The sequence below is a fragment of the Kwoniella shivajii genome, chromosome 11 (genome assembly GCF_035658355.1).
Source record: "Kwoniella shivajii chromosome 11, complete sequence".
In the NCBI taxonomy this organism is placed as follows: domain Eukaryota; kingdom Fungi; phylum Basidiomycota; class Tremellomycetes; order Tremellales; family Cryptococcaceae; genus Kwoniella; species Kwoniella shivajii.
Genome location: NC_085918.1, coordinates 1,450,936 through 1,466,850, shown reverse-complemented (window position 1 = coordinate 1,466,850; position 15,915 = coordinate 1,450,936). Strand labels below are relative to the sequence as shown.

Below are 15,915 nucleotides of genomic sequence, written 5' to 3'. Positions count from 1 at the left end.
AGATGCTGAGATATCGCCTGTTCTGTAGCAACACTCCCGTTCACCCTCTTTGCTTCGTCATCTTCGCTGAGATCCCATTGTTTAGCCAACTCCCTGTGATGATTCGCAAGCGTCTCCCTTGCCTGCGACTCTGGCTTTTCCGCCATGACCGGGTGCGCGTTGCCAAATGAGTAGTCGTTGCGGGTCGGATTCGGGGGGTAGATTGGAGTTTTGGAGAGGAGGGGAAGAGGCGGATGAAGAGCGCTTGACCAGGAGAGCAGAGCCATGTCGTACAGCGATTGGACAATCGGTCCCTCTAGTCATTAGCTACTCTCGTTTGAATCACTCACCTATATGACACATCATCTCCACGTTGACCTGACTGTCAGCGGAGTCTTTACACATAAACTCACCCTATCTTGGATGTTGTTCGAGTTCAATATTGCCACCTTGCGATCTACCACCATGTATTTCGAATGGAAGGTTCCCACCGGCGGGACGTGGTAGTTCTGCACTTCCAGGAGCAACCCGGGAATGTCTTTAGCCGCTGGCAGCTTTATCTTGTCCCCTGTGTACGTCTTCTCATCCACAGCTTGGTGCGGATTGACCACCTGTTGTGGGTTTCCACGGTCGTACACTGCGGATCAGCGAGGCGGTGTCCCATTCACTCACTAAGTTTGACTATAATTTTGTCACCCTTGCGCTCGATTACCCGCCTTGAGAGCTCTTTCAGGGCTTCAACGATGATATGCCCCGCTCCAGACGCCTCCCAGAAGTCTATCATCAGCCGGTTCGCCGCGATTCACTCACTAGTAGCAAGGAAGATCTCGTTCTCCGCTCGAACAATGACATCTGCGTGGTGCTAGGTAATCAGCGACATTATTGGATTGTAACTCACCTGGATGATATCGGGGATCACGCTGATGATGGTAAGCGGGACGACACCGTGGGATCCCATCAGTCCAGGCGATACCATCCCGTTCAGCGGGTTGTTCTCCAAAGTGACCATTGCTTGAGCGTATATCTGCACATCAGCTGGAGTAGATTCACTGTTGCTTACGTTGAGAAAAAGCTCATCTGGCTTTGCGCTCCCCCAATTCCCATACTTCTCGATCTCTGCCAATTGCTCGGGACTCAATGCTTTGATAGCCTCCCACTGTGACGCTGCGTGCCCGTGCAGATGAAGCTTTTCCAACAACCCAGTAGCCTCTTTGTCGTTGTGAACGTGTACATGCCCGTACAGCTTCTCAGCGACATCGCTGACAGAAAGAGCGGTGTCCTCTGCCAGCGAAGCGGTCACCGAGGGCGAGACAATCAGATCTTGAAGCGTTGGGGATAGAAATGTCATGGTGTGGATCGCTGGAAAGGGTTGTGATAGCCATTCATGCGGGAAGAGAGATATATATTTATATATATAGGAGTTAACAGAAAGAAGATGATGAAAAACAATCCGTAAATAGAAAAAAGGGATATGTATAGAAGTCAATCAGGCACCGATTCGTCATCGCTGCGGGCTATTAATATACTCTGCAATCACGCTGACCGGCTTGACATACTCGCCAACCGGCTCATACGGGATTCCCTCATATCCAAACGCTCCTAATGCGCCAATCTCCAACCCTCTAGGCGTGTCCGTCCATTGAGGTGCGGCGGTAACCCCAATGACCATCACTCTGAGACCGTACTTGTAATCAGGGGTACCCAGCGCATGACCTGTTTGCGCGTCAATGACCGAGATGAGGTCGGGAACCCCAGCGGTGATCTACATGTTAGCAATGTAAGGTATGGATAGACTCACCTTTGTGACACCATTCATGATATGTTCACACATCAGGTTCTCGTTCTTGAAAGGGACTACCATCATCAGCGAGATCTGCGGAAATCAAACTCACTCTTCATAATCCCTTTGAACTTGTCCTTTGGTTCATCCTCCTCCTCTTCCTCCTTCAACGCTTGAATTACTAACTCTCCGATGGTATGTCCCTTGTATATCTTCCGGGTAATCTCTGTGACTTTACCGCTGAACAGAACCTTTGCACAGTCCTTCCCGCCTAGAGCCTCGACCAATACCTGCCCGATATTCCCCACGTTGGATTGTTTGTTCGCCAACGTCACAGCACGACCCAATCGCCAAGCTTGTGACACGGTGTTCTTAATCATAGCCTGTTCGCATTGACCCTTGGTTAGTGGCCGTTGAGCCGCTCCAGCGTGAGTGCCCATTTCTACACACGCAGCGCGTTGTACAGAGTCGACGTCTTTGTCGGATCTCGCTTGTGTCATGAACTAGACGTCAGAGTTGTCTTCCATTGTGAACTCACGGTGACAGTGCCATCCCCACTGGCCAGCGACGACGGAAGGAGCATCTCCCCTCTTCCTGAAAGATCATACACGTTTGGAGTTGTTTGCCAGCCAGTGGGGTATGCCCTTCCCTGATTATCATCAGCTCAGTAATGATCGATCAACTCACCATAAAGTCCCCGTCCAACACTGGTATATCCAAGTATTTACTCGCTCCGGTGATCATACTGATCATACCATTGCCACCTCCAATCTCCAACGCCGCGAGGGCTGCACATTTGTCCATCTAAACGTCAGCTCAATCATTTCGAATTACGACTCACCCTCAAGAACTTTATCAATTCAGAAACAGCTTGATTATACTCCTCATTGACTAATCTCTCTTGACTTACTTCCGGGCTGCCTATGCCTCCACCCCAGATCACCATCCCGTCGTCTGACATCGCCTCAAGTTCAATCACTTTGATGATTCCCCCTTCACGGATGATTTCCCTCAACGCGAGAGCTTTGGAATATGGACTTCCCCCACCACCACATCCGAGGATGTAGCACCCAATGGCGATCCAGTCCACGTCGAGATCTGACAAAATCCACTCCTTGTTCTTGATAGTGGGTTTGTACTCGAGTATGGTTCGAGCGGTCACCGGAGAGTCGGATAGAGGTAGAGCCTTGGTCCTGATATTGAACGGAACTATAGGCTTAGCCCCCACTTCCGCCGACATCTTACTAGCTTCGCCCTGTTTCAACGGCTCCGCTACAGGAGCTCCTGTCCACGGGCCAGCCGCTTTCACATAGAACCTAGCTCTTCCGGTGGTATCTACATGTCAGCGGGAGTCACATACATTTCACTCACATGCTATAGGGATGATCTCGCTTTCCACCACTTCTGTTCTATTTGGATCCGCACCTGACGCTACCGCTTTTTCAATCGCCCTCTTTTCCACCTTCTTTCTAACCTCGGAAAGCGGAAGTATACTGGTATCTTCGAATGTATCGATCACACCGGATACCTGAGCACAAGCCGCACCGACTGCGTTGGCAGCATCGAAGAACGGGAACCGATGGACTTTGCTGATCCCATTGAGGGTATCTGGGACTAGGATGGCTCCACCTCCGACCAGATACGCTGGGATATCTTGAGTAGACGTTTTCATACTCTCCAGAGCTGTCTCAATCATAGATTTCATCTTTTCTTGGGCGGCGTAGAGTAAGTTGGAGGGGATGTTCCTGACTAATGTTGCATTTCCTACGTCCTTGGCCCTTCCCTCGGCCACGACGAGATCTGTAGCGGTGAGGGTGTCTCCTCCGAAAGCAAGTGATTGGTCGATCCTGTATCCAACGGAATCGGGACCGACGGCAACTTTTCCCCCTTCTTCCCGCACCCTAGAACCCCCTCCAAGACCGATGGAGTGGACGTGAGGCATTGAAAAGTTGAGAGCGACACCACAAAGCTCATACCTCGCTCCTGCTTGTCGGGGAAACCCGGTGGGTAGGAGTACACCTACTTCGGTCTGTAAAATGAGCTAGAGCCTTGGTCACTTGACTCACTGTGGTCCCTCCGACATCGATGACCAAAGCGGTCTCTTTCCTAGCTCCTCCACTCGCCAATCCAGCGAGGAAATTAGCGCCCCTCATCGAATTTGTCGGGCCAGAGCTGAATGTTTTAATGGGAAAATGCTCAGCTTGATCACAGGTCATTAGTGTACCGTCGTTGGAAGTGAGGAAGAGGGGGACGTCGAGGTTGAGTGATTTGAGTGAATCCCTAAACCCAGAGACAGCGATTCTGGCGAATGATAGGAGAGACGCGTTGAGTATGGTAGCATTTTCCCGCTCCAGAAGGCCTAATCCATTAGCGACCGTGCCAAACACAACAACTCACCTATATTGGCGACCTCTTTGGATATTGTCACTTTGATATCTGGAATCTCCGCTTGTAGTATATCCCTTACAAGCTCCTCCTGCTTGATATCATGGTCTATCGGCGAGTAAACCCCGGATACCGCAACGGTTCTGATTCCCTGCGACTTGAGCTCCGCGCAGATACCTCTAATCTCGTTGACATCCACCTGAACATCAGCAACTCTCGCGATCAAATCACTCACCTTTGATATCTCCCTGCCATCCACCTGTAGTCCACCTTCCACCATCCATACTGGACCTTCCAAGACCGCCCTCAACTCATAAGGGAAGCTGACAAAAGGGGGACATAATCTACTATGCGGTCCACACAATCTGATCACCCCGACCTTCTCGAGCTTTCTCGAATCGCGCTCAACTAGACTATTCACAAACGATGTAGTACCGATAGAGATCGCCTCGATCTTTGATTTGTCCGTCGACGCTTTGTCCAGACACCCAGAGATGGCCTTTTGAATACCCAAGGTGACATCAGGAGTAGTAGGTGATTTGTACGACGCGAGAACGGGTGTTGAAGATCCAGGAGTGAGGTCGAGAATCACCGCGTCGCTTACGTATTAGCAACACTTCATATTCATTCACTCACGTATTGGTCCCGCCTACGTCCACTCCAACTCGTAACGTCTTGTGTATCACTGTCATGGTGTTTAGGTTGAAGTGGGAGAGATAAGTACAGTCTGAGTGATCTTTAAATACGCCCGTGTGGTGGGCGGACATCGGCGACAACCGACGTGTTTTTGACACTAGCCCACTTCTTATCGTCACGGCGTTTAACTTGAATTGTATAAGTACTTGATCCCTGTGAGAACGATTCGAGTTTATCCCTCCATCCAAATTCAACATGAACAAGGACTTGATCAAGAAGCTACAGGTCTCACAACGGGAGGAAGAAGCAGAGGTCTGGGAGCAGTCTCGTTGGGTGGGTTTGTGATGTGAGGTATAAGCTGACATCTAGCTCAATCGAGATAACGTACCTTTACCCCCTTCTCGACGATCATGGGGCGCGTGGTCGTACGTAGGGTATTGGTGTGCTACGGGTGAGTGCTTTGTAATGAGCGACGCTGATAGTCAGGTATAAACATCAGCGGATGGACCGGTGGCTCTTCTTTGCTATCCCTCGGGCTGTCAGTGGGTGAGTCAACTCTGTGTGATTACACTGACAAATTAGGCGAGGCGATGGCAGTTGTGGTCATCGGACAATGCCTTGTGGCTGGAGCGTGTGTACTCACCGGACTCTTTGGCGCAGAATGGCATGTTGGCTTTCCTCTATGGAACAGGGTGAGTCGGAAATTTTCATGGCACGGCTAATGTTATAGGCAACTTGGGGCATGAAAGCGTCGTTCTTCCCTTTACTCAACAGAATCGCTCTATCCTTCACCTGGTCAGCTAGTGAGTTTAGCCAAGTAAACCCCGCTGACATGTAGCACAAGCGTGGTTTGGCGGTCAGGTGGTGAAGACTCTGCTCGGATCGATGTTCCCATCTATCTACAGTGAGTCACTTTGACACGACCCAGCTGATACATAGACATGCACAACCCGTTCCCCGCATCCACCGCTATGGATGGCGCCGATTTCCTGTGCTTCGTCCTCTTTCTCCTCATCTCACTCCCTTTACTCTACATCCCTCCCGAGCATTATCGAATCCCCTTCTTGTTCACCTCTGTCATCGCCACAGTCTGCTCTTTCACCCTGTTTATCTGGTCGCTTGCACGAGCTCATGGCGGTGGACCGCTCATTGGAAGTGAGGCAATGTCAATCGTCGGCGTGGAAAAGGCTCGAGGCGCTGCTCTTGGCTGGGCTATGGTCTATGGCATATCCAGTCAAATGGGCCAGATCTGCGCAGGGGTGAGTTCACAATGGAACAGACCTTGGCTCACCTTTTAGATTCTTAACAACTCCGACTACACTCGATTTGCTATCCACCCTCGAGCACAAATCATCTCACAAGTGGTTGTCATTCCTGTCATGGGTACACTAACCTGTCTCATCGGGATCATCTGTACATCCGTCGCCGCAGAATTCTATCCAGACGAAGGGTTGCTGTGGAGCCCGTATGACCTCCTTGCAGCGGTTCAGAAGCATGGCGGGGCGGGTGCACGAGCTGGCGTGTTCTTTGCATGTAAGTCATGCTACACCGAGTCCAGCTGAATGTTAGCCCTTGCGTTCTTGATCGCCCAATTCGGTATCAACATTGGTGAGTAATGTGTGGTGCAAGCTCCGCTGACAGGTAGCGGGAAACGCAATCTCCGGGGGTATCGATCTCGCCTCGTGCTTCCCTAAATGGGTCAACATTCGTCGAGGAGGTGAGTCACTATATGCAGTGCCTAGCTGACATGTTTAGCTTACTTTGTAGGTCGATTCGTTGTGAAAAGTATTGATATATAGACCACTCTCATGGCTCTCCCGATGTGCCCGTGGGCTCTTGTTTCCGGTGCGACCGTGTACATATCGGTGATGTCTGGAGTGAGTACTCTGAGTGATAACGTTGCTGACAATCCAGTACGCGACATTCCTCGCCCCGATGACTGGTATCATGGTGTTTGACTACATGTTCATTCGAAGGCGAAAGATCAAGCTGTCGGATTTGGTGGGTACTACTGGATAGTATCTCTCGCTGACCTGGCAGTACGAATGCTCTCCTGGGTCCATCTACTACTATACCAAAGGGGTAAACATCCGCGCACCGATCGCATGGATATGTGGAGTGGCGCCTTGCTTCCCTGGCTTTTTAGCAAGTGTATCCACCGTTCAAGTCGGGCTGGGAGCGAGCCATGTTTACTTTCTTTGCTGGCCTCGTGAGTGATAGAACCCAAGTACATTGCTGATGTCAGTCGGCTTTGCCATCTCCGGAGTGGTATTCACGATTCTATCAAAGGTCTGCCCGCCAGCTGGACTTGGCAAAGTAGACGAGTATGACTACTTTGGCACTTTTGGGTGAGCAGTTCTTCGTGTTGCAAGTGGCTTTGCTGATATATCGCTTAGTGAACCCAATGGCCCAACGTCTCCTGATGTATCTGACGATAAGGATAACGTGATTGGCGGAGTACACGCTGTCCCTGTGAGGGAGTAGAGTATAGAGGGTGTTTTCCGCGCGGAAGCGCGGCGATCTAAAATGACTGAACGTATACGTAGACCAATGAAAAATGCACGCGGCTTATCTCTACGGAAAAGCGAGAGACCAAGTGCCCACTTTGAGCCCACCTGAGCCCACTCACTCAGCGTATATAAATCCAGCCTATCAGCATCACAAACTAACCCCATACACAATGACCACAACACCCCCCACGCACGCGACACTGCCCTCTGGCGATAAAATCCCACTCATCGGCCTTGGCTGCTGGCAGAGTGAGCCGGAAGCTTTGAGTCAAGCCGTAGCACATGCCATCAAAGCTGGGTATAGACACATCGACGGTGCGACAATCTACGGGAACGAAAAAGCGCTTGGTGAGGGGATCATACAGTCTGGAGTGGAACGGAGAGATATCTGGGTCACAACAAAGCTCTGGAACGGTGAGTCTATTGATAGTAACGTCGCTGACTGGCAGATGATCATCGACCCGAAGACGTGATGGAAGCTTGCAAGAGATCTTTAGACTTGCTCGGATTGGATTACATCGATTTGTGGCTTATGCACTACCCCGCCGCAACGGATACCAATGGCGATACGATAACTGTCGTTGAAATTCCCTATACCGAGACTTGGAAGGCAATGGAGGCTTGCGTAGACGCAGGGTTGGTCCGAAACATTGGTGTCTCCAGTGAGTGGTATTCTGCTGAGCTAGCTGACCGTCAGACTACTCCAAAATCGAGCTGGAGAATCTCTGGTACAACTGCCGAATCAGACCAGCCGTTCACCAAATCGAAAGACACCCATACCTCCCTCAAAACGCTTTCATGAAATACCACAAAGAGGTAAGCGGTACACTCTGGCCAGAGCTGACCTCAGCTCGACCTCCATGTCACCGCGTATAGCCCTCTAGGGAACACCAACCCGTCCTTCGCGGATCGAGACCCTCTCCCACCTATCCAGAAGAACCCTGCGGTCCAAGCTCTTGCTGAAAAGTATGGCATCTCCCCCGCCAACGTGCTGATCAGTCTCCAATTGAGCGTGAGTTGTTTCCAATCACTGACACGCTGACAAATAGGAGGGCTGCTCTGTTCTTCCAAAATCAGTCACTCCCTCTAGGATCGAGGAGAACCTACATGCCATACAGCTTTCTCCCCAGGACATCAAGTCTATTTCCGACGCTACACAAGGTCAACGAGCAAGATACTGCGACTTTAGCGATATCAGTGAGTAGCAAGGGGAATTACGCAGCTGACCTTTAGTCGGATACAAGTACTACGCTGGACTTGATGATAGCGATTAAGATAGACATGATCTCACATACGTATAGGCGGATGACGATAAGATTTGTGGTGAATCTGCAGCGTCGGCGAAGAAAGCAGATGACTCCCAATGAACTCGATATGATGCATAAACTATCTACTGACACTCCGGTACAAGGTTTGGACCAGTCCCGTCCAATATAAACTCTCTCAGATTCACCAGCGCAGTTCTCTCCATCTTCCTCCTTGCGTCTTGGTTCTCAGTACCCACGTGAGGAAGCAAGGTGATATGCTGCATATCTTTCAATCGCTGGTCTACCTCTGGTTCTCTGACAAATACATCAAGACCCACCGAGCCGAGCTACCAGTGAAGTCAGCATAAACCGGCCACCTTGCACTTACGTGTCCATCTTGCAAAGCCCTGATCATCGCCTCTTCGTCCAAGATAGGTCCTCTGGCCGTATTGACGATGATACTGCCTTTCTTCATCGTTCTGATCTCCTTTTCACCGATAAATCCTCTGGTCTTCTCGTTTAGAGGGATGCTGACCATCAGCACATCCACTTGCGCGAGCATATCGTATAAATCCGGGATGTACTTGACGTCTGCTGGAGCGAGATGGTTCTCCTTTCTGTTGTGATATACGATCTTGCACTCAAAAGGACGAATGTAGTCGGCCATTTTCTTGCCTATTCCTCCCATACCGAGTATACCGACTGTCTTCCCGCTGAGGTCTCTGGCGCTTTCCTCTACACCTTTAGGATTGAAACCACCAGCTCGTAGGTTTGCCTCGCACCAGCTGAACCTCCGAAGTGTTGCGATGAGGAGGAACACGGCGGTAGTCGCGGTAGCTTCATCAACAGCTCCAGGAGTATTTGACACTCCGATATCTGGCTATCAGCCACAGTCTTTCTCGCATACTCACTTCTCGCCTTGGCCGCTTTCACATTCACAGAATCATATCCCGCGCCTTTATGGGCGAACCATTTGCAAGTGGAAGGCAGCGCCTCGAAAAATTCCTCATCAGTGTGGCCGGTGATCTTATCTGACAGGTGTTCGTGATAAATCCCCACGATATCGCTGTATTTCCCTTTGAAATCTTTGAACAGCTCTTCTCTGCCTTTGGATTCCATTGACTACTGGTCAGCCCTGCCATGGGGTTTCTGTACTCACCACAACTTCCGCAACCCCGCGAAATAACTCCTCCGCATCCTTCTTCGCCCAGTATAACTGACCTACAACATTGTCAGCGGGAATCATCTCGATGAACGGCAACCACTCACCCATTAACAAGATTTTCGGCAACATATTACTTCGATCACTAGACCTGTTGGATAACGATTAAGAAGAAACGACTTGAATGGAGTCTTTTGATTCAAAGCCAAGAACTATTCACTCACCGGGATATCGGTTGAATTCCGCCGAGCGTGAAACTCACATGGCCGGGGATCAACCCGGTGACCAAGTATCCCTTCCCAACGTTCTTAGTGGCGCCTTCGTGAAGGGGCTTCCCACGGTGCGACATATCAAATGATCTACATAGTATAAACCCCAATGTGCACGCCGAATAACTCTTCACCGCCTAGTCAGACCTCTTCAATGAGTTGAAACCAGAGATCTCACAGCGTACCCAGACTTCAAGCAGCCTGATTGTTTCTTTGTTGACTCTTTCGCAGAAACCGCATCACAGGACAGAGGCATGTGCGTCGCGAGCGGTTATCAGAATCGGTATAACTCCTGCGATTATTGGTGCTTCCAGCTTGAACATTGAGCTTTCTCAAACGGAAAAAAGTGCTCGAGTAGGATCTCTACTCATCCGTTGTTCTGCGCTGAGTCTGTGAGATGAAGTTGACGTACAGCTCCTCCTTGCTACGACATGGCTACTACTGCGATCAACATCATCACGATCATCAACACACTAACTCCCCCTTCAACACATAATATCAAACTAAAAGTGGACTCGGGCATCAATAAGTCCAGATAGCCAACCGTTGTTAAAACTGATAGCTCAAATTCCCTTGGGCGTTTCTTGAAGGTTAATTGATCTTAGCTGTTACCCCAAGATAATCTGGCAGGAATTCATGGGTGCTCTCAACGCGCTATCCTACGCCTGATTTCCTTGCCAGATTTGGACCAGAGGCGCCGCTCCAGCGGTTCTCCCGAGCTGCCTCATTCCTCGACACCTTTGTCAATCTCAGTGGTATGAGGAACGTCAACATCTCCGCTCTTACTGCGCGTTTATCGCTTTTGTAATCATCTTCGTCTTATCTGAAGACTATTGGGGCGTTCTTGTGCCCGGATGGCACGCATCAAATACAAGACAAACGAGTGCTGGATCACAAGGGAGATGCCGAGGAGATATTGGGGCACAATGTCGGTGTATCTCTCTTCACTCAATGCTCTCACTGTGTGCAAACGCAAAGCCAATTCAAAAACCGCCTCGGCGCTTTCCCGGCCCGATTGGTATATCTTCCGGTAAAGGGGAATCGCGCCGAGACAGTATAAAATAAACGACCTCATCGAAATCTAACTTGCCATCCTCATGCACCATGTCAGCGCCATATTTTCTGGGTCTAGACGCTTCCACTCAATCTCTCAAAGCGTCGTTGCTGTCTGTCAACCTCGATGTGGTGTCGGAATGCAGCATCCACTTTGACACGGATTTACCGCATTACCGGACAAGTGGAGGGGTATTGTTTGGCCAAGATGGAGAGGTCCACTCTCCCGTGATGATGTTGGTCGAAGCTATGGATTTGCTGTTTGAGAAGATCAAGCGATGGGACGTGGGAAAGATCAAAGGGGTCGCTGCAGCTGGTCAGGTGAGTTGTAGTCTCTATACTGGAGCTAATGAATAGCAACACGCCTCGGTGTATTGGTCAAAATCATCACCTCAGACCCTCGCTTCTCTCAATTCATCCTCGCCCCTGTTGCCCCAATTTGCCGACGCATTCTCCCGCTCCATCATCCCAAACTGGCAAGATTCCTCAACTACACAAGAATGTCAAGCTCTCGAGAAAGCTGTTGGGGGTCCAGACGCCCTCGCTCAACTCACTGGATCCCGTGCTCACGAACGATTCACTGGTGCTCAGATTATGCGTTTCAAAAAGGTTGATCCGGAAGCTTACAACGGTACGGATAGAATCGGCCTGGTCAGCAGTGCGGTCACCACGCTGCTGTGTCTCGATGGCGAGGTGAAAGGGATCGACGAGAGTGATGCTTGTGGAATGAACCTATGGACAATGAATAGGAAGGAAAGGGGATGGAACGAGAAGCTGTTGGAGGAGATTGCTGGGGCCGATGCAGAGGAACTCGCTCGAAAGCTTGGAAACGTGGAGACGGATGGCGGGAGGGTAGTTGGAAACATTGGTCGTTGGTATGTGGAAAGATACGGCTTTGACCCGGAATGCCTGGTGTTCCCCGGTACAGGAGACAACCCTGCGACTTTCTTAAGTCTTACCCGTGAGTTTGACAACGAGTCTGAGCAACGCTGATCTGCCAGTTCGCGAGAGTGAAGGCCTGATATCCCTCGGTACATCCGACGTTGTCCTCGTCTCCACCAGTACATACCACCCACACCCTGAATACCACGCCTTCTTCCACCCAGCTCAAATGCCTACTAATCAAGATTTGAGATACTTTAACATGCTGGTGTATAAAAGTGAGTCAATTACGAAGCAACGACGCTGATATGCTAGACGGATCTCTCACCCGACAGCATGTTAGAGATCTCTACTTTGACAAGTCATGGGAGAAATTCAATGCGGCGGTGGAATCTCTACGTCCGAAAACACTCTACAACCTTCCTTCCAGAGCGGCTTTCTGGTGGCTGCTTCCTGACATCGTGGTATGTACAGACTACATGTGAAACTCGCTAATGTGCAGCCCCACAACGCCCATGGAATATATAAATACATCACCAATCCGTCCGCCGGTACCATGTTCGAAGTCGCAGCTGCGAAACGGGTGAAACATTTCGACGACCCCAAGCAAGAAGCACTCGCTATATTAGAATCACAACTACTCAATTATAGATCTCGCTCCTCCACCATCTTGGATGATTCTTCCACTCCCTCTCGTCCTTCCTCCCCTAACGTAGAGGTGTCTCTGCCGCGGTTGACTCGAGTTTACGCTACAGGCGGCGCCAGTGCGAATAGAACCATTCTCAGTCTCATGGCCGATGTCCTGTCCGCAAAAGTATGCAAGAATGTCGAGTTTACCGATGGCAAATGGCAGGACGCCCATTGGAACTCCTGTAGTGTCGGCGTCGCGTACAAAGCGAGGTGGGGTTGGGAGAGGGCGGTGGATAAAACGAGGCAAGGTATCAGCTTCGACCAGGTGATAAAAGAATGTCGTGAGGCGAGGGAACGGCTTCGAGGGGGTGACGGCGGAGATATGGAGCTCGAGGAGGAAGGGATCAGAGTGATAGCGAGTCCTGGACCTGGAGCGAGAGCGTATGAACGGAGGGTGGAGTGGTGGAGGGCTTTGGAGCATAGAGCGTTACTGGAGCAAAAAGCGATGGAGGCGTCAGTTGGGCAGAATGGGGAGTGACATATGCATATCCTACGAAACTCACCTAGCACTCCTCAAAGCCATCTGGTAGCGGTCTCTCCTCAATCCAACGTAGCACCGCCGTCGCAAACAACTGAGGTTCTATCACATGCCAAGTTCATCTTCTTGTGCTGGACTAGCTTGACGCTAGGTCTGATCTTGCTGCAGAGTCGTTGAGCATGGGAGATCTAAAATCAGCGTGATCGTAATGAGCAACTCACTCTGTCACCCGAGGTATAATGCGAAGCAACGGCATACTCTCTCCATGATATGCCCTTTATTGAACGCTTCTCCGGAAGTCCTCTGCTCAAAGATCACATCATCAACCTGTTTGACCGGCTTAAGCGTTGGTGCTGCGCTTCCACCAGCTACACCCTCCAGCTTGACCACTCCGTGAGCAAGATATGGTATCACCGATTTAGCCCACGTAGGGGGTTGAAAAGAATTGTACCCGCTGATGAAGATGGATCGCGTAACGTCTCCATATTTAGCAGCGGTCGCGATGGCAGCGTGTGCCCCGAGAGATACCCCATGCGCATGATGATTCCTTGCCTTGGTCCGTATAAGATGAGGTATAAGATCTGCTGCTCGAGAGATGTCAAATGGATCGATACCTCTTGTCGTGTCCAAAGCGTCGCAGTGGAGATCTGGGAGGATGAGGTGATAATCTGACAGAGCGTCTGTGACACTGTCGTACTCATGATGCGATAGCGCCATGTACAAGCAGGATGGTAGCCTGGCGATGTGGGTTCGCTGAAAGATGAGGTAGAACGTATGGGGTCACTTTGAATATGATGGTATGCACAAGACATGATGAGAAAGATGAAAGGAATATGATTGTGCCTGAACACGAAAATGCATACATTGGTATAAAATTAACAGTTGTTCTCGTCGCATCCACCCTATTCATATCAGCTTGATGCATGCACTGAAGATACTCACGCTGATGAATCTATACGACTTTGCCTTGCCATCCAAGATATGACAAAATCCATCAGCTTGGAATTCATATCCGTCATTCTGACAGCTGCACGAGTCGCTATCGTAGGTCATGACGAGGCAGTAGTACTGAGTCCAAGGTATACCGTTGTTGGGGATGTACACCGAGTGCATGCCGCTTTGAGCGAAACATCCAGGGTTGCTGAGCTCGAAACCGATCGAGCCGTCTTCGCTGCAACTCTCGTCTGTTTGATGTGAGTTATACACCTCATGCATAGAACCGAAATACTCACCCACGAAGAAGTTTGCAAAGTTGTCGGCGACTACCCCGGTGGCAAGGGCGAAAAAGGCGGTGGCGAGGATAGCTTTCATGGTGGATGAGTTTGGTTTGAATGGGAAGGGTTATTTGCCTTTTCTTGTCTCATTTTATGCATAGTCTATAATCAGTTGCTGACCGGTAGACCGATGCAATGTGTGTCTCTCCAGAGGTCCGCGCTTGAGCGTGGGCACTCGGGCTGATGGTCATGACGGTCACAAGTGTACCAACATCGAGGCAAACATGTGACATATTGCATAGAAGAGGATATAACTACATACACTAACAAGTATTGGAGCCGCAAGATCCCTACCCATCATCAGCTACAGCACATACCTTTGTTCACTCACCCCGATGAATCGGTAAGACTGAACAGTCCCATCAAGAAGAGCGCAGAACCCAGTCGAGGTGAAATCATAACCTCTATCTTGACAACTGCAATGATCGTCCCCATGAGTCATGACTAGACAGAACTGATCATTCACAAAACCGGTGTTGGGGATGTAAACTGAATGTCTTCCAGCTTGCGCAAAACACCCAGGATTAGTCATGTCGAAGCCAATCGATCCGTCTTCGTTGCATTGGGTGTCTAAGTCGACGTCAGCAGAGTGGATTGGTGAGATCACTTACCGCTGAAGAAGTTGGCGTAGTTGTCCGCGGAGACACCGTTAGCTATGAGAATGATGAGTAGGGTGATAATTAGTTTCATGGTGGCGAGGTGGTTTGTTGCAACTTGAATAGTGAGAAGAGTGTTTTTCTTATATATCAGTCGCACAATGTAATGCCATCAACCGGGCTGCAAAAATCTGTTCAATCACATGATTCATTCTGTTGCTACAACGCGTCAACTCCTTGGAGCCCGAAGCTGTGCTACACCTCAAGGGCAGTTGTCGCTTCCACAAGATTCCTAAGTACACTATCAGCCGACACCAGCGACTCATCTCACTCACATGGATGAACCTGTAAGACCCGACGGTATCGTCGAGCTCGTGACAAAAGCCAGTGGCGGTGAAATCATAAGCTTGACTCTGGCACGAGCAGGATCCATCGTCGTGGGTTGATACGAGACAGAATTGATCGTTGATCAAACCTGTGTTGGGAATGTAGACTGATTTTCGACCAGCTTGAACAAAGCAGCCATCATTGTGCATGTCGAATCCGATGGACCCGTCGACGTTGCACGCGGTGTCTGTAGGTCAGCTTGGGACATGGTTGGTGTACTCACCAGAGAAGAAGTTGGCGTAAGAGTCGGCAGAGACATAAGTAGCAAGACCAAGGATGAAGAGAGAGGTTGTGGTGAACTTCATATTGCAGGTTGTGAAGTGATTTGTTGAAGACGAGTAAAGTTTCAAAAGTCAGCCCTTCTTATACCTTTGAATGCATCGTGTCTCCACGTATGCAGCAGGAGAATGCCCGGCACACCGAGCTGTGATGCTATGCATCGTCATGGTGTGCGGATCATTGTTGACGGGAAGTATCGGTCACTCGGTGTGATTAGCGCCATTACTTAGCACATGTTTAGTTTGCTTGTTAGTACAGCATGTCGTCAACACTAGGATAGCCGAGATACACATGAAAAACACCCTACA

At 50.0% G+C, this 15,915-nt stretch overlaps 9 protein-coding genes across 9 annotated transcripts; 4 read left to right on the top strand and 5 right to left on the bottom strand.

Moving 5' to 3' along the window:
- Positions 1–1,480: 1,480 nt before the first annotated feature.
- IL334_007957 (uncharacterized protein) lies at positions 1,481–4,836 on the bottom strand (the record flags this gene model as incomplete). The annotated part of the gene is made up of 8 exons (XM_062939646.1): positions 1,481–1,692; positions 1,872–2,142; positions 2,298–2,408; positions 2,601–3,061; positions 3,131–3,788; positions 3,841–3,959; positions 4,157–4,557; positions 4,781–4,836. 8 exons carry the CDS (start codon positions 4,834–4,836, stop codon positions 1,481–1,483), a joined length of 2,289 nt encoding a protein of 762 aa, XP_062795697.1.
- Positions 4,837–5,035: 199 nt separating this feature from the next.
- IL334_007956 (uncharacterized protein) lies at positions 5,036–6,078 on the top strand (the record flags this gene model as incomplete). The annotated part of the gene is made up of 4 exons (XM_062939645.1): positions 5,036–5,113; positions 5,214–5,231; positions 5,511–5,583; positions 5,720–6,078. 4 exons carry the CDS (start codon positions 5,036–5,038, stop codon positions 6,076–6,078), a joined length of 528 nt encoding a protein of 175 aa, XP_062795696.1.
- A 1,382-nt stretch (positions 6,079–7,460) lies between these two features.
- Positions 7,461–8,564, top strand: IL334_007955 (uncharacterized protein; the record flags this gene model as incomplete). The annotated part of the gene is made up of 6 exons (XM_062939644.1): positions 7,461–7,704; positions 7,758–7,926; positions 7,988–8,106; positions 8,175–8,302; positions 8,368–8,487; positions 8,535–8,564. The coding sequence occupies 6 exons, from the start codon at positions 7,461–7,463 to the stop codon at positions 8,562–8,564; spliced, it is 810 nt and encodes a 269-aa protein (XP_062795695.1).
- A 116-nt stretch (positions 8,565–8,680) lies between these two features.
- On the bottom strand, positions 8,681–9,831 carry IL334_007954 (uncharacterized protein; the record flags this gene model as incomplete). Its single annotated transcript, XM_062939643.1, has 4 exons — positions 8,681–8,815; positions 8,926–9,417; positions 9,697–9,758; positions 9,807–9,831. The coding sequence occupies 4 exons, from the start codon at positions 9,829–9,831 to the stop codon at positions 8,681–8,683; spliced, it is 714 nt and encodes a 237-aa protein (XP_062795694.1).
- A 1,241-nt stretch (positions 9,832–11,072) lies between these two features.
- On the top strand, positions 11,073–12,388 carry IL334_007953 (uncharacterized protein; the record flags this gene model as incomplete). Its single annotated transcript, XM_062939642.1, has 3 exons — positions 11,073–11,342; positions 11,418–11,982; positions 12,219–12,388. 3 exons carry the CDS (start codon positions 11,073–11,075, stop codon positions 12,386–12,388), a joined length of 1,005 nt encoding a protein of 334 aa, XP_062795693.1.
- Positions 12,389–12,459: 71 nt separating this feature from the next.
- Positions 12,460–13,071, top strand: IL334_007952 (uncharacterized protein; the record flags this gene model as incomplete). Its single annotated transcript, XM_062939641.1, has 1 exon — positions 12,460–13,071. The coding sequence occupies one exon, from the start codon at positions 12,460–12,462 to the stop codon at positions 13,069–13,071; it is 612 nt and encodes a 203-aa protein (XP_062795692.1).
- Positions 13,072–13,096: 25 nt separating this feature from the next.
- IL334_007951 (uncharacterized protein) lies at positions 13,097–13,788 on the bottom strand (the record flags this gene model as incomplete). The annotated part of the gene is made up of 2 exons (XM_062939640.1): positions 13,097–13,165; positions 13,330–13,788. The coding sequence occupies 2 exons, from the start codon at positions 13,786–13,788 to the stop codon at positions 13,097–13,099; spliced, it is 528 nt and encodes a 175-aa protein (XP_062795691.1).
- A 158-nt stretch (positions 13,789–13,946) lies between these two features.
- Positions 13,947–14,382, bottom strand: IL334_007950 (uncharacterized protein; the record flags this gene model as incomplete). Its single annotated transcript, XM_062939639.1, has 3 exons — positions 13,947–13,973; positions 14,128–14,255; positions 14,304–14,382. The coding sequence occupies 3 exons, from the start codon at positions 14,380–14,382 to the stop codon at positions 13,947–13,949; spliced, it is 234 nt and encodes a 77-aa protein (XP_062795690.1).
- Positions 14,383–15,203: 821 nt separating this feature from the next.
- On the bottom strand, positions 15,204–15,633 carry IL334_007949 (uncharacterized protein; the record flags this gene model as incomplete). The annotated part of the gene is made up of 3 exons (XM_062939638.1): positions 15,204–15,233; positions 15,277–15,434; positions 15,552–15,633. The coding sequence occupies 3 exons, from the start codon at positions 15,631–15,633 to the stop codon at positions 15,204–15,206; spliced, it is 270 nt and encodes an 89-aa protein (XP_062795689.1).
- Positions 15,634–15,915: the final 282 nt, after the last annotated feature.